A 26,217-nucleotide genomic window follows, 5' to 3' on the forward strand; every position below is an offset into this window, starting at 1 on the left:
ACTAACTACGAATCCGCAACCAAACTCATGCTTTACGTCATGGCAGCTAAAATACAGTGCGTGACCTTTAGGTGTTGTTGTGACGCCTTTCACAATCCATCGTTTTTCATGTATGGCAGTATTATCGGCCTTGTACTTTTCAAGTACGTCTGCCAATGCGAAGACTGCACTTTCTCTATAACATGCGAACATTCCAGGTGCAGAAATGGGCCTTAAAACGTTTGCGGGGTTCGTCAACTTTAGAGGGGTTTGTTTTTCTTTTCTTTCGTTTTTTTATAGTACGCTGTTTTTTCTAGGGGACCAAAGTTTTTAACGTTCTTATGGGTGAACGCGCCGCACATGTTAGCTCACTACCTTTAACAGATGTTAAAGGCAGTTCCCCAGATGACACCACGGGGAGGTCAGTGTCCATTTGAGATGAAAGAGGGACCAAGATAAATCCTGGGGTTTGCCCGGTTACACTTAATCAGATTAATACACCGGTTACACTAAACAGTACGTTTACATATAATCGGATTTAACAAACCCACCTGGTTTCAAACTTCAATTTCATTACTTAGTCCCGGGCCACACTAGAGTAATTTCATTGAAATTTTGACATGAAATTCACTCTAGTGTGGACCGGGACTTATGCGTCAAATAAATCCTCATAAAGAAGGTTAACCCGGCAAAAAACTGTAATATAAACACCATATAACCGAATTAACCCAGTGGGTTTGGATTTCAAATGTCAAATCCATAGCGCCAATCTCAAATTAATCCTCTCGAAGAGGGTTAACCCGGCAAGAACTCTAGTGTAACCGTCGTACTATAATTTCTATTATTTTTTATAGATTTTAGTTTAGGGACTTTTAATCCGATAATATCGATAGACCAAACTATCTATCGATATTGAGTTCTTAAAAAAAGAATCGATATTATCGATAGCGCCATCGATATTTTACCAGCTCTAATTTACCTCTCTCATACAAGTTTTTTTCTAATTGGAGACATCAGTTAGGTTTTTTATTTCCCGGAAAAATTGTACCAAAGAACCCCTTCTATAAGACCCCTTATTAATATATAATAAAACGATTAGTTATTCATTGTTTTTATGACCTTCTAGTGTATTAATGTCAGCATTGTATTAAACAACAAATATCAGGGAAAAATGTTTAAAAAAAGTGCTACAAAACTTTTGGAAATCGAAGAAGACAAGGTGAAAGAATGGCTAGATTCGTTTGATGCAGTTCTAACAGATTGTGATGGTAATTATGAATTAAAATAGTAGCAAATATAGATAATAATATTAATGGTTTTATTTTAAATTATTCTTTAGATAATTGCATAAGTTTAATGACAACAATCTTGCAACAAATTCGTTATGAAAAGTGTTTTTTTTTGTGTACATGTGAATTTGAAAAGAGAAAAAAAAGAATGTGTGGGTGTGTGTGTTTGAATGTTGCGTAGCACGAGTATACACTCAGCTGTAAATTTTGTTTCAATGTTGCTTTGATAATGACCTTTAACGTCATTTACGCCATGGGTACGCTACGGCCGGCAGGGAAGACAAGTTTTCTTAAGAACATTTAAAAAGAAAATTTAAGAAAATTTGGTACCAGTCGAGGGCATATCTTTCGGCTTAAGTCTCGTTTAGGGGCACCTCTCGGATCGGGCTGAAATTTTCACCATAGGTAGTTCTTGGGACCCTGATCACAACTAAATGTATCTTTCCCGGGGGAAGTCCATACTTCCCGAGATATGGGTCTTGACATTTCGGGAAAGTCCTTCTATAACACCATTACTTTATTAATGGGCACCTCTCGGATCGGGCTGAAATTTTCACCATAGGTAGTCCTTGGGACCCTGATCACAACGATATATAACTTTTCCGGGGGAAGTACATACTTCCCGAGATATGGGTCTTGACATTTTACTATTTTTACTTTGGCAATATGGGTATCATTTTAAAGCTGGTGGTGAGTACTTTTGATGGCGTTTACGACTTTTGCTCCTGTCCATAGGAGAAAGTCTTAAATCCCGGCCGAAGGTCGGCTACTTAAATCTCGGGAAGTATGGACTTCTCTCTGGAAAGATATATATAGTTGTGATCAGGGTCCCAAGGGCTACCTATGGTGATAATTTCAGCCCGATCCGAGAGGTGCCCATAAATAAAGTAATGGTGTTAAAGTACGACTTTCCCGAAATGTCAAGACCCATATCTCGGGAAGTATGGACTTCCCCGGGAAAGATATATATAGTCGTGATCGGGGTCCCAAGGACTACCTACGGACTACCTATGGTGATAATTTCAGCCCGATCCGAGAGGTGCCCATAAATAAAGTAATGGTGTTAAAGTAGCACTTTCCCGAAATGTCAAGAAATGTCAATATCCCCGAGATATGGCTGTTAACATCCCGCTAAACTACACTTGTTGCCAAAATTTGTCCAAAAATTCATTCTTTCCTGTTCTATTTATTTGCAGGTGTCCTCTGGGTCTATGGAGATGTTATACCCGGTTCGGTAGAAGTTATGAACCGCTTTAAAGAACTGGGTAAAAAGATTTTCTTCTGCACAAATAACTCAACGAAAACACGCAAAGAATTGTTAACCAAATCCCATAATATGGGATATAATATCACCGAAGATGAAGTGATCTCAACAGCAAATTCTCTGGCTGCCTATCTGAAAGCACGTAATTTCAATAAGAAAGCTTATGTTATAGGCTCAGAGGGGATTACCAAAGAATTAGATGCCGTGGGTATTGAACACAACAAAGTGGGACCTGAAAATATGCCCGGTTCATTATTGAATTATTTATCGAATCACTTTGAACTGGAGGATAACATTGGTGCTGTGCTGGTTGGATTTGATGAGTATTTTTCTTTTCCAAAAATGACAAAGGCGGCATCATACCTCAGCCGGCCGGATTGTTTGTTTATCGCCACAAATACAGATGAACGTTTTCCCATGCCAAATATGGTTGTTCCGGGAACGGGCAGCTTTGTTCGGGCCATAGAAACATGTGCCGAGCGTAAGGCTACTGTTATAGGCAAGCCAAATGTTGCAATGTGTGAACATCTTATCAAAAATGGTACCATAGTGCCGGAAAGAACTCTCATGATTGGTGATAGGTAAGTTGTTTTTGTCAAGTATATGACACTTACAAATACAGAGATAATAAAATGATTGTTTTATAGATGTAATACTGACATTCTATTGGGTTACAATTGCGGTTTTCAAACACTACTGGTGGGTAGTGGCATACATCAGTTGAATGATGTTGATTCGTGGAAAGCATCAAATGATCCGGAATTACAAAAACTTATACCAGATGTGTATTTACCCAAACTAGGAGATTTACTAGCCTACATGTGAAAAATATATACAAACTATGTGTATATACCTCATCTTTAGCCAATAGACCCATCTATCTCTTTCATAATAATTTATCTTCTTTTTTTTACACAATTATCTTTTAAGCATCATGACAACATATTCTGTAATGCCTAGTTATTGGTTTGGACTAAAAAGTTATCCAAATCATTTGAAGCTTTTATTAATTTGTAGTTTTTGTGTTTGTTACAATGAGATTTGAGAAAAGCTAATAAAGGATACTTCAAATTTTGAAAACACAATTTTTACAATAAAATACTGAATTGCAACAATTAGTTTGATTTGAAAGCAATATTTCCTGAAAAGTTGTTTATTAAGGTTCATTACTAGAGACGTTCCTGAATGGCTATTTCCAAAACATCCATACACAATTCATGATCAGTTTGGCGAAGTTTTTTCCAACCCTCCGTTGCTGGGAGGGCTTTAATATTGTTTACTATAAATTGAACTGCCTTGGTTTTGAGACGTTCATTGGAGTGACGATCAGCCAAAAAAAGGATATCAGCAACTGTAGCAATCTCCATTGTGTTAATTAAAATTTCTTCACATAATATTTGCAAATCCAAAAGCGAGTATTTGTTAGCAGCCATAAAGAGCTCTGCTGCCAATTTCTGCGGTATATTTCCACCCGTGTATATATACTTTAACATTTCCTCAATTACGTCGGCATCCATGTCATCAATCCGTATACGATTTGTTTTACTTTCTTCCAAGTCATTGCGAAACATGGCAGCAAGCACTTGACTGCGGGCACATAATATTACCTTGTGGGCTTTAAATTCACATCCATTTTGTGCCACAAGAGTTACATCGCTAAATTCTTTACTATTTAAAATAGCGGCAAAATCATTCGAAAGACTGGAGCATACTAAAGTATTGTTTACGGGTTTTATATCAACCTTGATTACGTGTTCCGTAGTACCAAAATCACTCGGAGAGTTCAGATCAAAATCTATAAAAAATACCTTAGAGCCTTCCATGTATGTCGGAATTTTCTTTGAACAAATTTGTTCTTCTCTAGATATCTCAACTTGGAATAGTGTGTCGTCCTTGACGCTGGCTGATATCAATACTACGTAAATCTCGATCTTAGAAATATAATAATTATCCACTGCCACCACTTTCCATTCGGTATGCACACTTGGACTATCAATGACGATTATACCGGAATTAAATTCTCTTGGACTATCGCCCGGTTTATAGTTATAAATAACCGGAATTTCGAATTTATATATATATTGAATATTTGTAATTGTAGCGATAGACATTTTACTTGGATTTATGAATTTCCAAAAGTTGATCAGTTTTGTAATATTTTGCTCTTTTCCAGAAACTCAAAAATCCAATATTCTTGAAAATTGTGAAAATTGTATCCTTTATAACTTTGGCAGAAATTTCAAACATAGTAGATTATTGTAGAATAGTTGTGTTCCAGAAAATGCAAAATAGTTATTTTTATCTAGTACTACTTTTTCGATATTATAGTACGTTTATATATAACCGGATTTATCCTTTATTATCTTTATCGAAATACCATTTCTTCATAGGTTCGTTATTTTTGAACGTAGAAGCGTGAAATTTTGCCAGAGCATGTATTTTAGCTTTATGTATCAGATCCCATCAAGAAACGAATTTCGTGTCGGTTACGTCTTTGGGCATTTATGGTGACGCATTGCTATCGTAAACGATATCGTTTTCGAATGTTTCTCGAGAGTATTGCGTGTGTCGAGAACGACACACGAGAATGAATTGAAAACGATTCATTCGTCGCTCAGTTGGTGGCAGGAAAATTTTCGTTTTCGAATATCGTTAATAATATTCAGGCATGTCACAGATTCCGATCGAAATGGTTTCAATTCCGCGATTTCATTTCGATCGTTTTTGTTTTAGCTTCTTCAGATTCCGATCGATTTGGTGAATTTCGGAATTGTCATTATTTAACATAAATATGGCAACGTTAGACGAAAAAGGATCAAAACAAAAACCATATGATTAGAAAACACTGTAGAAGTTTAAATTGTGAAAAAATATTCTATTAAAAGGAAGTTTTTTGTGCGAAAAGAAAGTTAACTTTTACAAAATGCCGAGAGTTTCTATTGTTTCTGTAATTAAGGCGCAAAGTAATGAACACAGTGCAGTTAAGCATAAAATCTATAAAGATTTTTTCTTGTGCCGAATTTCTGTGTTTGACCCTAAATTATTAAACATTAATTAATACATCATTTGGTCTGTTCCAGTACTGCAAGAATCTACAAATTTTTACTATTTTTTTCGATAACATAAAGGAAAAATTGTTATCGTAGTAAAAAGTAGTAGCTTCTTGCATGTTCTGGAACAGAGCAAAAATAACATATTTAAAAATAATTAAATTTTGTACGAAACTCCTTGTTTGAGTTATTTTTTGTTATGTTTTCTTTTTTATCTTCCCTTTAAGTTGTCATTCTTAATGCCAGACTGTTTAGTTTTTGCAAGCGATTAATATTTGTTTGAAGAAAAAATAGATTTTAACGAAAAAAATTATGTGGCAACACTTCGTTAACAATGGTTTCGTTGATTGAGAAATAATGAAAATTTGGCAATTTTTGAATTAAAATGATAAAAAAATATGAAAATAAATGTGATTTTGTTAATAAAACAAAAATTTTATTATTTTTAAGTGTTTTTGGAGTGTTTTAAAGTGACATATTTCCAAAAAAATGGAATTCCACTTGAGAAACCAAAAGTGGTTTAATTCCGAAAAAATTTTTCGTTTTTCGGTTTCTGAAGAAGCTAAATACGAAATCAATTTCACTTTCGATCGGAATTGGTTTCTGTGACATGCCTGATTATTAGTGAATGATTTACGATAGTGGATTTTAGGTGGATTTTCGTTTTTATGACAGATTTAACATTACCCAGCAAAATAAATTGGAAGTAGTGCAATGTAGACTAGTTCTTTCACGGCATGTTTTTATGCAGTTCAAACGGAGTCGTGAAAAAGGCACTCCATTCATCACATTTTAACCGCATTTGGATGCAATCCAAAGAATCACATCCATTTGTCACATTTTAACAACATCCGGAGGCAGTTCAACGGAGTCTTGAAAAAGGCACTCCAATTCCTCACAATTTAACAGCATCCGGATGCAGTGCAAACGGAGTCGTGAAAAAGGCACTCCGTTCACTACATTTTATTAGCAGTTGTTAGAGATCCCTGCATGTACATAAATCAGTTTGTACATCTCTACAGGCAGCGGAATACATTTCCAAACGGAGATAATCGTGTTAACATTTCCAATGGAGTGCTGTTGGAGTACATGTCGAAATCTTAACTGGTGATGGGAAGACAATATCAAACCCATTTAGCAGATGAAGCAAGAGCACTTAAGCTTGGATTAAATGAAGAGCGGAGGAAACACACATGTTTGCGATTGAATTCAATAGAGAATTTTCATAATTTGTGTTAATGTAATAAAGTTCTTAATATTTTTGTTTTACACAAATAAATGCATTTTATTTTGTTATTCAAAACACGTGCTCTGTAGTGGGATTCTGTAACTCATTTTTGGTGTTATCGATAATTGTCGGTAAAATTAAAATTCTTATAATTTCGATAATTAACGAAATTTGTCGGTAAGTTAACGATGAATAAAAAGTAGTCGCTAGCCTCTACCGACACAAACAGTGATGCCAACTTTTCTTTATGTTTTTAGTCATAATTTTGCTATTTAATTTTACCGATTTTGTCGGTAACAGCAAAAATGAGTTACAGAATCCCACTACTGGACTGCCTCCTATTCTACCCCAAAGGGTTAAAATGCAATGCCAAAGGGTCAGTTAAAATGCAGTGCCAAAGTTCAGTTAAAATGTTCATACGGTAGACTATCGGCGGCGGCGCGCCGAATAATTTACCGACTGGCGGCTAATTTTGGTATATTTTGTAGTACAAAATTTTCCGTAAAGAAAAGAACAAGAACAAGAAAAATTTTTTATGCGGTCCATACAATTGGTCTGTTCCTTTACATTTGAAAATGGTAAAACCGGCAAAAGTAGTAAAAGTTGTTAACTTCTACCATATGAATTGTATAGTGCCTGAAGTAATGAAACGCTTTTCGAGTAAAAATTTTGATGTCAATATTTGTAGTAGTATGTGTACATTTTTGATAGTGTATGGGTAGTAAAATTGTTAAGGCCTGCGTACATAAGCTGCCTCGCCTGGGTGCCTTGTTTTGCTGCTTCATTTCTGACATAATAAAAATAAAAGAATAAAGAAGGCCCAGCAAATTTCGAACTGGGCTGCCCTTTTCTTCTTTATTCTTTTTCAGAAGCGAGCAAGGCAACCAGGCGAGGCAGCTTATGTACGCAGGCCTTAAATGCTTTTACTTCGTAGCTTTTTTTCCTCTTTCCGACTAAGCGAGTATAAAAGCGCCACAACAAACTTCGTAGTTGTGGGCAAAAAAGTCATCCGTCCAATTGACAGATTCTTCACCAAACAAAGGAATGTGGTGGATCTTAAGCACTTCTCCGGTTTGAACATCTACTATGTCGTCATCCATGACTTCGGAAAATGTTTCAGGCATTGCAATTGCTTAATGAATGGGCTATCTTTGTATGTTTCCCTTGTTTTTAATAGTGTGTGGTACTGCGCTTATCGTGGACAAAATACATACAATCGCAGCAAAAAGTTTGCATCCGTGAATGCAGTTTAATCAGTACAAGTGTACAGTATAATTGCCGTTGGAGTACATCTTTTTCTATGAATCCACTCATGGTAGAATAAAGTAAAGGTAGCCCACAGCTAACAGCTGATTAAATTTTTTTCTTTTTATGGCCTAATCTGTCAAAAGCAGGGTTGACATTTTGTACTGTTTTTGACATTATGCAATCATAAAGGTAGATGTACCGCTGAATTGTTCCAACAAAAAACTTCTGCTGTAACCATGGTAGAACAAGAAAAGGTAGCAGCAATACCCAGCTGACTGCACTGGGCTGTAGTGTTAGTGTCAAATTCCATACGACATTTTATATATTTATTTCTATGTTCGATGTATATTAGGGATATATATTTTTTGAAGAAAAAAATTATTCATCTGAAATAAAAACAATTTCCCATAAAGACTCCTTTATATCATTGACATGTAACCTCCTCCAGGTCCGAACGACATGTCGCACACTAAAACACCACTTAGAGAGGCGGTACAATATTTGTTAATATGTGTGGTATTTTGTTAAACTTGAAAATAATAAAGCCGTAATATGTGGTTTTTGTTTTCAAAAACAAAATATTAAAACAGCTTCTCTTTTTTCAATGAATTACGAGCGATCCCAAACATTTTTGCAAGAATTCTACTTCCTGCGTGATATTGTGCATTTAGTGGAATGATATGGAAACATTCAAACTGAAAATCTAACGAGTTTTCATTCATGTTTTTCAAAATATTCAATCAAATGTAAACATAGTATAAGAGTTTATTTCTTTATTTTATAACAAATTCTCCGAAATGTATACACTCTTGATTGTCCCGGTCGACACTAGCGTGAATTTCATTAAAAAATTGCGTGAAATTATGCGTTTCTAGATCGAATTCCCTACTACAGCAATTTCGTGATTTTACTTTACTATGTAACTCGATCTAGAAACGCCTAATTTCATGCAATTTTTTAACGAAATTCACGCTAGTGTGAACCGGGACTTTGTCTTTTGAAGACATTTGTAGGGATCAACCAACTGTTTTTCTGTAGGGATCTCTACAGCAACTGCTTATAAAATGTATCGAACGGAGTGAATTTTTCATAACTCTGTTGGACTACATCGAAATATGTTGTGAGATCATAACTCCAATTGCACAACTCCCAAAATTTTTTGCTGGGATGTATACCTCAGCTTTGAATAATGGAAATGATCACTGTGGGCAAAATCTGGAGAACATGGTGGATGCGGCGGCAATTCCTAACTCCATGCATTTTCCATAATGATTGTCGATTTTGTTCGATAAAGCGAAATAGCGGCAGAAAATTTTTAAAAAATATCGGCGCACGCCATCCCGAGTCGAGTTGACGGCGGCGATTTTTAGCCGATTTGAGCCGATGTCGGCGGCGGCTAAAACTTTAAAAAAAAGAGAAGCGGCGGCGCGCCGCCGATCAAAAACCGACTCGCTTCCATCTCTGACACTGTCAACTATGTGGTGTTTTACATTTAAAACGATTGCTCGTACGAGATTTTTGGTCTGTTCCTTTACTTTTGAAAATGGTAAAACCAGCAAAAGTAGCAAAAGTTGTAATCTGCTTCCATATGAATTGTATGGTGTCTGAAGTAAAGGAACGCTTTTCGAGTAAAAAGTTGTAAAACTTGAACATTCTTGCACGTAAAGGAACAGAGCTTTTGTCTCCTCTTTGATCATATTCGTAAATTTCACACACAGGGTTGCATTTTTTTGTAACATGGTACCAAGCGTACATTTTGTTAAAAATACTTAATGTTAAAATAAGGTATTTTATAAAAAACATTTCATAAAAATTTTAAAATGCTCATAAAAAATAATTATGTTATGCGTTAAATAATTTTTTATGCACAAATTCATTGCAAAACTAAATTTTGTTTCAACTTCTCTTACTATTTTTTGCAACTCTGCTTAACAAGAATAACCACCACAAAGAGGAGACAAAATCTCGTACGAGCAATCGTTTAAATGTAAAACACCACTATTGTGGATCCCCGCTTTGTTATAAATTCAACGAAAATGTCTATCACTAAAATTTCAGAGTATAAATATATTTGGAAATTCCAAATATATTATGAAAACTATTACAATTCTCCAAGCGAATTTGTATTTAATACAATTGTAATTAATAATGAAAGTGAATGGAGACTAATGGGAATATATACTTGTAGTAAGAATATCGAGATTTACATTGAATTGGTATCAGCGAGCGCCATGAAGACACTATTCCAAGTACAGATATCTAAAGCGCAACGTACTGTTACTAAGAAGATACCAGCAGACCTGATAAGATCAAGAATATTTGTTATGGAGTATCGGAACACAAATTCTCCAAGTGGTACGAACCATGAAATCAAGGTTGATATAAAACCCGTGCAAAACACTGTTGTAAGCTCCAGCCTTAAGAAGGACTTTGCCAATATTTTCGCCAGTAAAGAATTTTGCGATGTAACCCTTGTTGCACAAGATGGAAGTGAATTGAAAGCCCACAAAGCAATATTATGTGCCCGCAGTCAAGTGTTTGCTGCTATGTTTCGCAATGACTTGGAAGAAAATAAAACAAATCGTATACGGATTGATGACATGGGTGCCGAAGTAATTGGGGAAATGTTAAAATTTATGTACACGGGTGGAAATATACCGAAAAATATGGCAGCAGAACTCTTTATTGCTGCTAACAAATACTCGCTTTTGGATTTGCAAACACTGTGTGAAAATATTTTAATTAATACAATGGAGGTTGCTACAGTTGCTGATATCCTTTTGTTGGCCGATCGTCACGCTAATGAACGACTCAAAAATACGGCAGTTCAGTTAATAGTAAACAATATTAAAACCGTCAAAACAACGGAATGTTGGAAAAAACTACATCAAACTGATCATGAATTGTGCATTTATGTTTTGGAAAAAACCATCGAGGAACGTTTGTAGGTGTATAAGGATTTGTTATGTAATATTTTCCCTTTACTTATTTGGACCAACCATGGTACAATTAACCAACCATGGAACCAACAAAATATCAATCTTTATTTTAGACAATATAATTTATGTTTAACAAAACATTGAAAAAGGTATGAACCAAAATAATATTATTCTCCCTTAAAAACCCTCTTTTATTTTTATACCCTACACCACTATGTGGAAAGGGTATTATAAGTTTGTTTTGGGAAAAATTCATGTAACACCGCGAAATATTCGTCGGAGACCCCCAATGTGGTATACCAATCTTCATATATCGACGAGATAAAGCGATTTTGAGATGTGTGACCGTCCGTCCGTGTGTCCGTGTGTCCGTCTGTCCATTATAAATTGTAATCAAACTCCAGGCCGCAATTATTGACCGATGGTGACGAAATTTGGTATGGAGGTCGGTTTCACATCAGAATAGATCGCTATTTTAATTGGTGATGATCGTGAAATATTTAGCGGGTGAAATGGACCAGAAACGTAATTTTTATCCGATTTTGTAGCTGCTCTGTAGATCGCAGTAATAGTCTGATCGCCTCGAAATTTTAAATAAGGTAAGAGTATATGACAAAGAAGAAGCTTGCAAGTTGAGATGGCGATCAGATAATATTTAGAGGGTTAAATGGACCACAACTTTTGTGTGAAAATTGTGAAAATTTTTAATAAACAACTTATATCTTTGTTCCTGAAAGCAACATTCTCGTGAGTTATATTTGGAAGACGATCTCTTGACCTTTCAATTGATGTTAATTATGTTGATGTACGTGATCAGATAACAGAGTTACAGCCTAATATATCCACGTTTTTGTTTGTAGTGTAATTATAAACCCGCTAAAGGTCGCAATTATAGCTCAATTGTCACGAAATTTTGCACGAGGTAAGAGTTTAGGTTGAAGAAATTGCCTAAAATTTTGCATGATGATCTGATATTATTTGGCGGTTGGCATATACCATTACCTTAATATACAAATTTTTTTGTTGGTCCATATTTTCATTTTTGGAGGGCATATACTGCAAAGTAGCCTACATATGGAAAAATAACTACTGATCTTTCCCCTGATGCAACATGCAATAATTTGTCTGCTAGATAACGCTACTGCCTGTTATATAATGTGTTTTGTGTAGAGAACCACAATTTCCTCCCATGCTACAAATTGTCTCTATCATGACAGAGAAATTATAAGTTCAGTTGTCAAATTGGATTTTAATACAAATATTGCAGCATGGGGTCGCCTCGCCACCTATTTTATACCTCAGGATTTAGAATAAATGGGGATACAAACAAAATACGACCAAAGATGTGTCTCATCGAAATATTGGTTTTAGACCCCAAGTATATTTGGACCAAATTCGTTTCAGACAATTTGGAGCCTATTTAGCGCTGTCCGTTCATATGTCTCTTTAAATGTCTACCGATTAGAACCAAATTTTATACTTCGTAATATTTTGCCCAAACTTTGTTTAAGTTCGAATGTAGGCTATGTCGGTCCACACCTCCCCCAAAAAATTTCAAAAATGTTTTCGGAAAATTGTGTGAACGATAACTGGCGAAGTGAGCAATCGATTTGCACCAAACTTTCCATATATTATTATTCCTTCCAGATATAGATCGGATAATACTATATGTCGAATCGTTTTGATTTTTTTTCAGCAGATTGTACTTGCGCCGCAAATCCGTAAGTTAACTCTCAAGGGGATTTTCTGATTGGTCGAAACTTTACACATCGTATTATTTCATCCAGTCATGTGTCCGGTAGGAATATGGACTACATCGGTCCATCCAAAAATTGTAAACATACATAATTAGATATAGGCACCATAAAAAAGAGCCTCCCGAATGAAGCATTCTATGTACATTATCTGACATTGGAACGTACCCACTTAAAGTTGGGGACAGGAATGAAAACTAATTATTCCATTTCAGTTCAGAATATTTTATGGTGGAGGGTATGAAAAGTTCGGCCCGGCCGAACTTAACGCTTTTTTACTTGTTTTGTATAAATAAATAAAACACAATTCATAAAAATCAACCGAATCCAAAAATAGGAAGTAGCAGCTTCGTCTACTTTTTTATGCAGGGTATTATTTATGGTCTGTTCCAGAGCTGCAAGAATCTACTAATTTTTTCTATTTTTTTTTTTCAAATAACATAAAGGAAAAAATGTTATCGTAGTAAAAAAATAGCAGCGTCTTGCAGGTTCTGGAACAGAGCAAAAATTGTTATCATTGTAAAAATTAGCTTCTTGCAAGGGTTTGTTGTAATAAAAGCAAGTTTGCACAAGTCCAGTAATTTCTTGTAAGCGACTAAGGTCTTTTATATTGTACTGTAGATTAAACGAACAACATCCAGTAACAATTTGTACAAATTTTGAGTAAACGAACACACATACCATTAGGGGATTATTTGAGTTTTGGGTAAGTAGAAACTAGCAGTATGTTTCCTGTAATCTGATTGGCTGATGTATTGATTTTGTTAAATTTCTGCCTGAGTTGTTGCAACTTTTGCCATTTGTTTGTTCCTGCGATTTAGGGGAAAGTAATTTTTGACAATCCGCTCTTTTACTAGCATTACCATATGAAATACAAAGAATATGGAGAATATTTGGTGATAGTACGCCAAATTTTTATACATTTCAGCTTTGCAAATTGTTAAATTCCACATCTTTGTGTTTATTTCAGCTTGAGTCCATACTTTGTTGTAATTCAATTGTTTGAATAACAACAAAATATTTTAAAGTGGATATGAAATTGATTAGTTGCGGGCGAAGGGTAGGGAATACTATAGTTTCAGTTGTCACCAAACAACTTCATCAGTTCCCTTTTTCGCCGACTCTGTATCGATAAACAGGTCAATAAAGGCATCTAGCAAATTAAACAAAATGAGAAATTTGCTGTATGGCCCTAAAGCTGTTTACCCTACAATTTGAGTCGAACTAAGGAAATTCCGTTAAATCTTTTTAGCAGAAGTTTCACCACTATAACTTAGCCATTTATTAACCGATTTGAACAAATAATAGCTTATTCGAAAGATATTATTCCCCTCTTTAAAAGGAAAGGGGATCAATAGAAATCGGTTGTAAAAAAGGAGAAATGCCAATTTAAATTTGAAAATGTACCCAGATTTTTACTTCTTTTACCGTTATAAAATAGTAAAACGAAGTGACCCAAGCGAACCAAAGGTATTTTCGTTGTCCATGGACCGAAACACGATCCAATTTTGTAACAGAACACAAAATCGAACGCTTGAATATTTTTTGGTCAACTTTTGTAGCACATTGTCATTGATTGATATTTGTCGAAAAAAATGCGCAGTCTCAAGGCTAAAACTTCCTGAAGGAGCATTCCAATACTTTTGCGATGTACTAGAGAGTTCCTAATTATTGTGTTGGCTACAATATTTATCTTTGTGTTGGATCGCAAAGCTCAATTTTTTGGCTGTTATATGCTTTAGGCATACTCGAATGAAAAAAATTAAATTGACATAAAGCTTTGGCTAACATTTCTTATTAAACCATGCCCTCAGCCTGTGCAAATTGAAACACTTTTTTCACAAAAAACTTTGGTCGTATGAACCGACAAAAATGTTGATTAGGATTAAAGTTCAAAAATTTTGCGGAAAAGGTACTTAAAGGAATGGCCCGACTTAGACCATGGGGGTTTTTACACCCTTCGGGCTGTTTTTTCACGAAGTATGGACTTGCCCCTGAAACAACTTTTACAATCGTAATTGAAGCAGCGAATGTAAGTTGCTGCAACAAAAATCAAAGTGATTCAATAGCAGGTCTTAAAGTGAACTTATCCAAAATTTTGTGTGGGATGTACGGGATGGAGTGGACAAATATACTCCATATTCGAACCTGATCTATATCTGGTAGATATTATGAGAATGTGTAAAGTATGGACCAAATAGGTCACTCCCATCAAGAGTTATCGTGCGCACAATTTTTCCGAATATTTTGAACTTTTGTGGGGTAGGTACCTGAAGGAGTGGACCGATATGGCTTATCTACGAACTTAAAGTAAGTTTGGAAACAATATTACGAAGGCCAAATTTTGGCCGGAATCGGCATTTCCGTTCGAGAATTATCTTGCGCTTCCACCCATAAACATGGTGTCATAGGGTTTGTTTTTTCAACTTTTAGGCTATTTTTTCAGGAAGTATAGACTTGCCTCTGAGGAAACTTGTACCTTCGTATAGGGGACAGTGAATGCAAGATGTTACAACAAAAACCAAGGCGATTTGAGAGCAGGTCCTAAACTGAACTTTTCCGAAATTCTGTGTGGGAGGTACCCGAAGGAGTGGACCGATTGAGTCCATATTGGAATCTCATCTAAGTTTGGAAGAAATTACACGATGTGCAAAGTATAGACCAAATCGGTTATTCCCTACAAGAGTTATCGTGCGCATAAGTTTTGCGACAATTTTTGAACATTTGTGGGGGAGGTACCGGAAGGAGTGGACCGATATAATCCATCTTTGAACTTGAACTAAGTTTGGACAAAATATTACGAAAGCCAAATTTTGGACCGAATCGGCAGATCCGTTCAAGAGTTATCTTGCGCTCCAACCACTACACACGGTGTCATAGGGTTTTTTTTGTAACTTTTAGACTATTTTCTCAGGAAGTATGGACTTGCCCCTAATGAAACTTACAGCGTCGTATAGGGGACAGCGAATACAACTTGCGTAAACAAAAATCAAAGCGATTCGAGACCAGGGCCTAAACTGAACTTTTCCGAAATTTTGCGTGGGAGGTACCCGAAGGAGTGGACCGATTGAGTCCATATTGGAACCTCATCTAAGTTTGGTAGAAATTACGCGATGTACAAAGTATGCACAAAATCGGTTATTCCCTGCAAGAGTTATCGTGCGCACAAGTTTTGCGACAATTTTTGAACATTTGTGGGGGAGGTACCTGAAGGAGTGGACCTATATGACCCATCTTCGAACTTAAATCGAATCTGGGCAAAATATTTCGATACCCAAAATTTGAACCGAATCGATTGATCCGTTCGAGAGTTATCGTGCGCACCAGCCAGCCAGACAGACGGACGGACATTGCTAGATCTACTCAAAATTGTCTGAAACGAATATCGTACAAACATACTTGGGGTCTAAAACCATTATTTCGATGAGGCACATTTTTGGTCGTATCAAAGTGTAAATACCCTCTTTAGCCTAAAGGCTGAGGGTATAAAAATCACGATTTGTTGAAAAAAATTATTTAACAAACGCACGTTTTGTAAAAAAATCTTTCTTTTTTGGAAAAAATATTTAAAAAATCCACGTTTTGTAAGAAAAAAATCTTTAAAAAATCCACGTTTTGTAAGAAAAAAATCTTTAAAAAATCCACGTTTTGTAAGAAAAAAATCTTTAAAAAATCCACGTTTTGTAAGAAAAAAATCTTTAAAAAATCCACGTTTTGTAAGAAAAAAATCTTTAAAAAATCCACGTTTTGTAAGAAAAAAATCTTTAAAAAATCCACGTTTTGTAAGAAAAAAATCTTTAAAAAATCCACGTTTTGTAAGAAAAAAATCTTTAAAAAATCCACGTTTTGTAAGAAAAAAATCTTTAAAAAATCCACGTTTTGTAAGAAAAAAATCTTTAAAAAATCCACGTTTTGTAAGAAAAAAATCTTTAAAAAATCCACGTTTTGTAAGAAAAAAATCTTTAAAAAATCCACGTTTTGTAAGAAAAAAATCTTTAAAAAATCCACGTTTTGTAAGAAAAAAATCTTTAAAAAATCCACGTTTTGTAAGAAAAAAATCTTTAAAAAATCCACGTTTTGTAAGAAAAAAATCTTTAAAAAATCCACGTTTTGTAAGAAAAAAATCTTTAAAAAATCCACGTTTTGTAAGAAAAAAATCTTTAAAAAATCCACGTTTTGTAAGAAAAAAATCTTTAAAAAATCCACGTTTTGTAAGAAAAAAATCTTTAAAAAATCCACGTTTTGTAAGAAAAAAATCTTTAAAAAATCCACGTTTTGTAAGAAAAAAATCTTTAAAAAATCCACGTTTTGTAAGAAAAAAATCTTTAAAAAAATCCACGTTTTGTAAGAAAAAAATCTTTAAAAAATCCACGTTTTGTAAGAAAAAAATCTTTAAAAAATCCACGTTTTGTAAGAAAAAAATCTTTAAAAAATCCACGTTTTGTAAGAAAAAAATCTTTAAAAAATCCACGTTTTGTAAGAAAAAAATCTTTAAAAAATCCACGTTTTGTAAGAAAAAAATCTTTAAAAAATCCACGTTTTGTAAGAAAAAAATCTTTAAAAAATCCACGTTTTGTAAGAAAAAAATCTTTAAAAAATCCACGTTTTGTAAGAAAAAAATCTTTAAAAAATCCACGTTTTGTAAGAAAAAAATCTTTAAAAAATCCACGTTTTGTAAGAAAAAAATCTTTAAAAAATCCACGTTTTGTAAGAAAAAAATCTTTAAAAAATCCACGTTTTGTAAGAAAAAAATCTTTAAAAAATCCACGTTTTGTAAGAAAAAAATCTTTAAAAAATCCACGTTTTGTAAGAAAAAAATCTTTAAAAAATCCACGTTTTGTAAGAAAAAAAATCTTTAAAAAATCCACGTTTTGTAAGAAAAAAAATCTTTAAAAAATCCACGTTTTGTTAGAAAAAAATCTTTAAAAAATCCACGTTTTGTAAGAAAAAAATCTTAAAAAAAATCCACGTTTTGTAAGAAAAAAATCTTTAAAAAAATCCACGTTTTGTAAGAAAAAAATCTTTAAAAAATCCACGTTTTGTAAGAAAAAAATCTTTAAAAAAAATCTTGTGGAAAAAAAAATTCTTCAAAAAAATCACGATTTGTGGAAAAGAATTTTTTAACAAATGCACGTTTTGTAAAAAAAAATCTTTAAAAAATCGAAGTTTTGTGGAAAGAAATTCTTCAAAAAAATCACGATTTGTGGAAAAAAAAAATTATTTAACAAACGCACGTTTTGTAAAAAAATCCTTCTTTTTTGGAAAAAAAATCTTTAAAAAAAATTCTTTTAAAAATACACGATTTGTGGTCTGAAAGTCATTGAAAAGTACATTCCCCGAACTTTGAAAACAAATGAAAAGTCAACTCATAGGAGGCCATGAGGTCTTCTGATAGAAGACCATGGGGTCTTCTTATAGAAGACCATGGGGTCTTCTGGTAGATAACCATTAGGTATTCTCAAAGAAGACAACGAGGTCTCCTCATATAAGACCATGAGAACTTCTCCTAGAAGAACATGATGTCTTCCATCTTATGACAAATTAAAATGGCTCGTAGGCAGGATAAGAAGTGACCGACTGACTAATATTAGTCCAACATCTTTGCACATCATAATATTTTTCTCGTTAGTTAAGACACATACAGTGGTGTGCATATCAAAAGCAACAAATCGAGGATTTTGCAGTAATTCAATTTTTGGATCCGTTAAAATTTTTTAAAAATGTAATATTTTGTGTCTAGTTGCTCTTTATTATGTACAGAGAGCTTCCAACAAGATGTTTCTGTACTTTGTCGTTGGATGGGATAACAACAACAATAATATTGGCTGATCCTCGAGAACGGGGATTGCAAAACAAAAGCAACAATAAAATATTATTAAAAATGGTAGTGTCATCGGTGTAAATTAACTGTACATTTGACTTAAATGTGTCTTTTGGGGCTTGGTAGAGTCATTTTAGAAAGAATTTGCATTTGTTATCCTAACAGGGTTGCCGCTTTCTCAAACGTTTCTCATGGTCTGGGGAAAATATCATAATACCCCCAAATAAAAAAATTTTCCCCTCATTAAACATTTAAATTTGAAAATATTCATTCGGAAAGTGGATTAATATCAACCGTTCTTTTGTTTGCCGCATAATAAAAAAGTTAAACAACCGAATAGTGGTAAATACGATACGTCCTGGTGTAAACCCCTTGAGGCCATTGGCACATTGTGGCTAGAAACGTTGGGGAAACTTTAAAAATAATGCCAATAGAAACACCCAAGCATTAGTTGGAGCTCTTATCTGCGATACATGGCCCAGAGTACTTCGCAGAGGATGTTTTGAAAACAATTTGAGAAGTTATACAGCTCCCAACTCAAACAACACAACGGCCAAGAACCCATTGTTTCAACCAACAGTGAGTAAAATATCCTCATATGGCTAAATAATACAGGTTTTTTATATTTTTTGTTTTTAAATCTTATTTTTAATATAATTTATTAAAAATAAAATAAAAAAAAATCTTATTGGGTCGCTTAAACCATATAAAACATTGCATTTTCTACCATTGTTTCATAAATTGTTTTCCTTTGGGTATGTCAATGCTTTCTTGGCCAGTGTATAACTTTTCAAATTGTTTTCAAAACTTCTTCTGCGAAGTACTCTAGGTCATATATCGGAAATAAGAGCCCCAACTAATTCTAGGAAGTTCCTATTAGCGTTATTTTTAAAGTTTCCCCAACATTTTCCGCCAAAATGTGCCGATGGCCTTAAGGGGTTTTCACAAGGATGTATTGTGTTTACCAATATTTGATTTTTTAACTTTTTATTATGCGGCAAACAAAAGAACGGTTGATATTAATCCACTTTCCGAATGAATATTTTAAAATTTAAATGTTTATATGAGGGAAAAAATTTTGATTTGAGGGTATTATGAAATTTTCCCCAGACCATGGGAAAAGTGGTAGAAAGTGGCAACCCTGTTAGGATAACAAATGCAAATCCTTTCTAAAATGACACTGCCATGCCCCAAAAGGCAAATTTAAGTCAAAAGTACAGTTAATTAACACCGATGACACTATAATTTTTAATAATATTCTATTGTTGCTTTTGTTTTGCAATCCCCGTTCTCGGGGATCAGCCAATATTATTGTTGTTGTTATCCCATCCAACGACAAAGTACAAAAACAACTTGTTGGCAGCTCTCTGTACATAATAAAGAACAATTGGCCACAATATATTACATTTTTAAAAATTGTAACGGATCCAAAAATGTAATTACTGCAAAATCCTAGATTTGTTGCTTTTGATATGCACAACACTGTACATGGTGCGCCACCTTCCATTTAAAGTTGCTTCAAGAACACCGTGCATAGTCTATTAATGTATAAATTTATCCTCCAAAATGCTATGGTAGTCAGGCTAGCGATAAATCCACGACTCTTAAGCATTTCATTCAAAACTGATGGACTTCAGATACTCTATCTGCTCTTCAGGTGGAAGCCTTGTTATAGAAGCTCCGTTCCATTTCAAGTAAAGTCCATGCCTCCCACAAACTCCACAAAACGGACAAGTGGAATTTCCGAGTACGGGGAACCGCCAATCAATATGACAGCAATACATTTCCAGCATGAAAATATTCCCACCAAACAGATGCTTTGACAGTACCTTTGCCCTGATCGGGGAACATCCGTTTCGCTTTGCTGTTAAAAAGGCAATATATTAAGGGGCCTTATTGGTGGTAAACTGAATTTAAACATACCGTTTTATTAGTACCATTATGTATTGGTTTAGCTGTTCCATTCGGGATGAGTTCCTCAAGCCTTCCATCATCATCATACATATCGCACCTGTTCAACAAAAGGGTAGTAACTCAAAATTTTGAAATTTTCACTTTTTAATAAAAAACGATAGATAATGATGAACTCCATCCACTGTAAAAATCTCCCATTGTTTTGTCTACTCTTTCGTCAAAAATACCGTTATTCCACTCTTCGTGTCCTCAGAGTTACTAGTTAAGTATGAGCAGGTTTTTGTCTCTACTGAAAAATAAGAAATTTTGAGTTGCTTCCCTTTTGTTGATCAGGTGCGATATATACATGTACCCATCCAAAACCATAGCTGTTAAAAGAAAGAAAATAAAATATATAAATAAATAAAATTTTTGTGCAGTATTAGAAACATCAAAACATGAAAAATACGAATTTTGAACTCAGTTAAAAGCAAACATACATATGTATGTCATATTTATTCAATTCAACAATAAACTACATAAAAAACAATAACAAAAACCATATTAGTAACACAAACAATAACATAGCAAAGCAAAACACAAAAATTATAAAAAAATAAAAACTATATAAGTAACAAAAACTATGTATTTGGTAGTACATTGGAAGAAGTTGCATTTGAAGTGTGGAGTGTTAATTTTTTTTGTTTTTATTTGAATAGATTCCATTATTTCTACTCTTCTTTTCACTGCGATGACTCTAATGTAATTTTCATCGTATTCTATGTCTTTCTCCGTAAATTTCCGGTATTTTGATTTTTTTGCGTTTTCTACCAAATGATCCTTCGAGTAGGATCATCCTTCCAGCTTATATAAATGGTGCATAATCCTGCGTTTACAAATGACAGGACAGTTGACATCATGTATTGATTGTCAAAATACCAAAACTTGCCTGTGTGACGTAGGCGTCCAGACAACTGCAAAACCAGTTGCAAAATTATGATTGAAAATCATCGATTTCTTCTTTTTTCGTTTTCAACACATTTCAATTATGATATCACTTCTTTTTTACGAAAATGTCAAAAATTTGTTAACCCGACTGTCTGTGAAAAAATGATGGACAGCTGGGAGACAAAAGACAAATGTATGTATGTGTTAGTAAATCAGAGTTGTATTTGAAGACAAACTGTCTGGTGTAAACGCCTAGTAAGAGACTTACGTGGAATTTCCAATACGTCTGAAATGCTTATCGGTGAGCATTGGCCTGTGTGGCATAGGTATAATCCTATTCTATATTCTTCTTCCGTGTAGGACTTTTTCTTTTTGCCCACGCTATCATTATCATTATCTGTAAATCCACGAAAATCACTTTCTGATGGGTGATGGTGTTCTTGGACATGGAAGAAGAAAAAATATTTGTTACTAGCAAAATGCCAATTGACAAATGTAAATGTCAAATATCAATAGAAGCCCAAAGTTCATAAGTTCATATGAAGGAATAATTAACAAATGAACTTCAGGATATTTTTTTTCAGTTTATATACGTTCAAATAAAAGCTAAAAAATTTCGCGCGGAATAATGGTTTTGGCACAATTAGAGTTCTCAGAAGAACAAAGAAAATTTTTAATTATTAGGTCATTAGGTGGAAGGAGGACATACCAAATAGTGAATCAATCCTGCTTAAGTGCCAATTTTCCACCATTCGATGTAGTAGAATGTTAGTACCCAAACAGCGAAATGGGATTTGCACCAAGCACAACCATAAAATTAAGAAGGTTTTTCGAGCAACTAAGTGCGAGGCACAGAATGTGCAGTCTTAATTTTGACTTGTTACGCGTAGAAGAAGACGGCGTAAAACTTGTGCGATACTGTTTCATCCTAACAGGTATTTCTTAATCTATACATATAAAATTGAAATTTGTTTGTACGTTGTTTGTTTGTGCCTTACTGAAATTTTTAGTTTACATTGCTACAGGGCCTGGAATGAAAATAGGCTATATCATTTTTTGAAATTTCGTGTTGATCTGGAGATATAGCATCAAAAGCGGAGGTACCTCCAAAAAATTTAGATTTTGTATGCAAATATCTTTAGAACTATTACAGCTACAATCTCCAAATTGTGTATGTGTGACGGAATTTGATATAGAAATAAATTTACCAAATTATATTCAAATGGGTTCAGATTTGAATATAGCTCCCACATATATACATATATTTTAGGCCGATTCCTTATTTTATGTACATACAGGCTATATATGTCCAATTTCGCTGAAATTTTGAATTTCTAGAAATAAATGTGCCAAATTATATTGAGATTGGTTATGGAGCAAAACAAAAAAAAAAAAAATATATATATATATATATATATATATATATATATATATATATATATATAGCCAAAAATTAGAGATAAAAACAAACATTCGTTTTGTCTTTTTACATTTGTAGTAAGAATTGCTCAGTAACTTATTTTTATAATTTGTTTTTCTTTATTACAGGCATATTTTGCAGCTGGACGATATTTATCGGGTCACCGGAAGCCCGCAGGCGATATCGGCCTCTACCTGTTAACCAAATCTTAGGCACAATTTATACAGCCGCCGAAAATGTCGGGGCTGATATAGTGTATAATGTGTGCGATGCCGAAGGTCGCCACCACGCCTACTCGAAGGACTCGAAGAAGGTGGTATGAGGGGTGATCTGACCCTGCCCAGACCAGAACATAACAGAAGAAGAACAATTTGGAGCATTGATATTATGCATTTGTTATTCTCGATATCAAGAGTGTTCGCTCTAAATATAATAGGGAATGTCAGATTTGACTATGTTCCCAAGTAAGTCAATTTCATTCACATACATTAAGATAAGATTAACAACTAGTCCTTTTTTGCGTAGCTATTGTACTAATATTGGCTTATTCAGTGAAACTTACACATATGACAGATTTAAACTCGCAACATACACACAAAATTACAACAACCGAGTTGCGTGACGACTAGAACAACTGTTGGAAGAACATCATAATGAAGTTTTGGAGAGAACAATACGATTTATAGAGGGAATGCACAACTTGCTACGATTATTTCGATCCTCCATTTTTGTTCCATTGCCTGAAAAAAGGCAAATTTTAGAAAATACTTTAAATGTTCTGTCATCTCTCACGTTAGATAATGTCATGCTTAATAACTTTGAATTTACAACAACAGAGTTGCGCGACGACTAGAAGAACTGTTGGAAGAACATCATAATGAAGTTTTGGAGAGAACAATACGATTTATAGAGGGAATGCACAACTTGCTACGATTATTTCGATACTCCATTTTTGTTCCATTAACTGAAAAAAGGCAAATTTTAGAAAATACTATAAATGTTCAGTCATCTCTCACGTTAGATAATGTCATGCTTAATAACTTTGTAAATACAATCCGTTCTTGGCAAGCCCTAATGGATATCCATGGTGACGTTTGCTTCAAAAAGCTAACCACACACTACAATGTTGAAGAGTTTTTCTACAGAATAAGGAGAAAAGAAGACACCAACACTTGGCTCAATAACATGGGCAAAAGCCCGTTTTGATGTTGCGTTGGAGGTAGCAGACAATAACGGCAATGGCAAATCAATTATTATGGGCAGCAGTGCGCTTCCCAAGATGGTAAGTATATATATATATATATATATATATATATATATATATATATATATATCGTCTGCTCCGTCGGAAAAGTTTTGTATTTTTGTAGGGACTTACGACCTTTTCCTACAATTTACGGACGTTTTTAAAATAAAATATTTCTACTGTACAAAACGATGTGCAAAGGGTATTATAAGTTTGTTTTGTCCAATCTTCGTGTAACTTCGCTAAGTATTCGTCGTAGACCCCCTCCCCTTGCCATTTTTTCATATCTTGACGAGATAAAGCGATCTACCTATGTGTTGTCCATCCATTTACAATTGTATTAAAACTCCAGACCTCAATTTTGGACCGATCGTCACGAATGTTTGTGGAGAGGTCGGGTTCCGACCAGAAGTGACCCAATTAGATGTTTGTTATGATCGACAGGTGTGAAATGGACCAAACCCACAATTTTTACCCGACTTTGTAGCTGTCATGTAGATCGCAGTTATATTCCGATCGGAGCGAAATTTAATGAATGATTTGAGTTTAAGACAAAGCATAACCTTGCAATTTAACATGGTGATGAGATAATTATTAGCATGTTTAATGGACCAAACACTTTTGGGTGAAATCTTATATATATAAAAGACAATGTGTGTGTATGTTTGCGTGTTCCGCATAGACTGAAAAACGACTGAACCGATTTTTTGAAAATTTCAAAGAATATACGAGGATTAACCGAGGTGAAAATAAACTTTATATTTTTTTTGAATTTCGGAGAGGGCCTGGCAGGCCCTAAAAAACGCTTTTTTCCAAAAGTTGTGAAAGTATCGGTCAGAAAATTAATTTGCGAAGCAACGGTTATTTTACTTATTCCATGTAATTTTCAAATTATGCACAGGGATGTACCTTGGTGGAAGAAGGCTATATATTTTGTTTTTTTTTTAATGCGCTATTTATATAAAACTTACGAAAGATTCCGTTTCCCCAATAATGGGTACATATTTTAGCAATAAGACCCGACCACTCCCACTTTCTTAAATATGCTACAAATCAATGGAAATACCAGATGTTATGCATAACGAAGCTTTGGTCTTTTTGGAAAGCAAGTGTAAAAACAGTAAAAATTTTGATTTTTTTTTTAAATTTTTCAATATATGAGATATTTGGTATCAATGAAAAGGCCAGAAGTCCATCTTTCATAATCAGTTCACTTATAGGGGAAAATAGATTTCAAATGTAAATTTTCGTTGCAATATAGAAACGATCACATTTTTGTTCAAAAAATTGGTCCACAGGCTCCGCCAAATATCATCCGATTATCATCCAAAGCTGTAGGCTAGTCTTTTACTTTGTACCCCAACCATGGATGACGTTAAACATTATATCTGAACTGCATCCGCTGTGGTATTCTTTTAAAGTATACATTTTCCTGTGGACTTACGACCTTTTCGTACTCAAATTTGTCCGTATTGTGGACTTACGACCTTTTCCGACAAGGGCAGAACATATAGAAAAACGCGACATACAACCATTTTCTTGGTATCGTACGACGTGTTTTGACTTGTACTATCATTCTTTAACAAAAAAGCGATTTCCAAAAAAAGTGGACTTACGACCTTTTCCGACGGAGCAGACGATATATATATATATATATATATATATATATATACAGTGGCTCCAAGCGAAAGTCGTACACCTAATGAAATTTTTTTAATTGACTTATATCTCCGATACAAAAAGGGATATGAAGAAAGTATTTACGCATCTTTATAGTGCATTTAGTCAACAATTTAGAAACACGATATAATAAAATAAACAACCCGTTTACATTGTTATAAAATTAAAATATTTAAAATACTAAGAATTTTAGCACCAAGCGAAAGTCGTACAGCAATTATAAAGACAAAATATTTATTAATATAAATCGTCCTTCGGCATATTTCTGGTTTCAATTGAGTTCTGCAATCGATTTAGAATATTTTTGACCAGTTTTGAACAGCTGAAGTTTAAAATATGTCGATGTTTGTTTTGAAAATCTCTCCTATAAGGATGTCTGGAAGTATAAGTCATCTGGAGACATTTTCCATTTATAGAACTATTATATACGATTTATTCTTCAAGATTGGACTACAGTC

At 34.2% G+C, this 26,217-nt stretch overlaps 3 protein-coding genes and 1 long non-coding RNA gene across 4 annotated transcripts; 3 read left to right on the top strand and 1 right to left on the bottom strand.

Moving 5' to 3' along the window:
• The first annotated feature begins 346 nt into the window (after nt 1–346).
• On the top strand, nt 347–3,631 carry LOC141388228 (glycerol-3-phosphate phosphatase-like). The gene is made up of 3 exons (XM_073958247.1): nt 347–1,247; nt 2,465–3,113; nt 3,180–3,631. The coding sequence occupies exons 1-3, from the start codon at nt 1,151–1,153 to the stop codon at nt 3,355–3,357; spliced, it is 924 nt and encodes a 307-aa protein (XP_073814348.1). The 5' UTR covers nt 347–1,150; the 3' UTR covers nt 3,358–3,631.
• Nucleotides 3,632–3,701: 70 nt separating this feature from the next.
• On the bottom strand, nt 3,702–4,355 carry LOC141388250 (speckle-type POZ protein-like). The gene has a single exon (XM_073958271.1). The coding sequence runs from the start codon at nt 4,353–4,355 to the stop codon at nt 3,702–3,704; it is 654 nt and encodes a 217-aa protein (XP_073814372.1).
• A 5,934-nt stretch (nt 4,356–10,289) lies between these two features.
• Nucleotides 10,290–11,006, top strand: LOC141388251 (speckle-type POZ protein-like A). Its single transcript, XM_073958272.1, has one exon. The coding sequence runs from the start codon at nt 10,290–10,292 to the stop codon at nt 11,004–11,006; it is 717 nt and encodes a 238-aa protein (XP_073814373.1).
• An 11,012-nt stretch (nt 11,007–22,018) lies between these two features.
• Nucleotides 22,019–25,877, top strand: LOC141388239 (uncharacterized). Its single transcript, XR_012408765.1, has 3 exons — nt 22,019–22,348; nt 22,962–23,297; nt 23,359–25,877. It is a non-coding gene; the product is annotated as an uncharacterized lncRNA (long non-coding RNA).
• The last annotated feature ends 340 nt before the right edge of the window (nt 25,878–26,217 follow it).

Source organism: Musca autumnalis, unplaced genomic scaffold (genome assembly GCF_047663935.1).
Source record: "Musca autumnalis isolate F117 unplaced genomic scaffold, ASM4766393v1 scaffold_9, whole genome shotgun sequence".
Lineage (NCBI taxonomy): Eukaryota > Metazoa > Arthropoda > Insecta > Diptera > Muscidae > Musca > Musca autumnalis.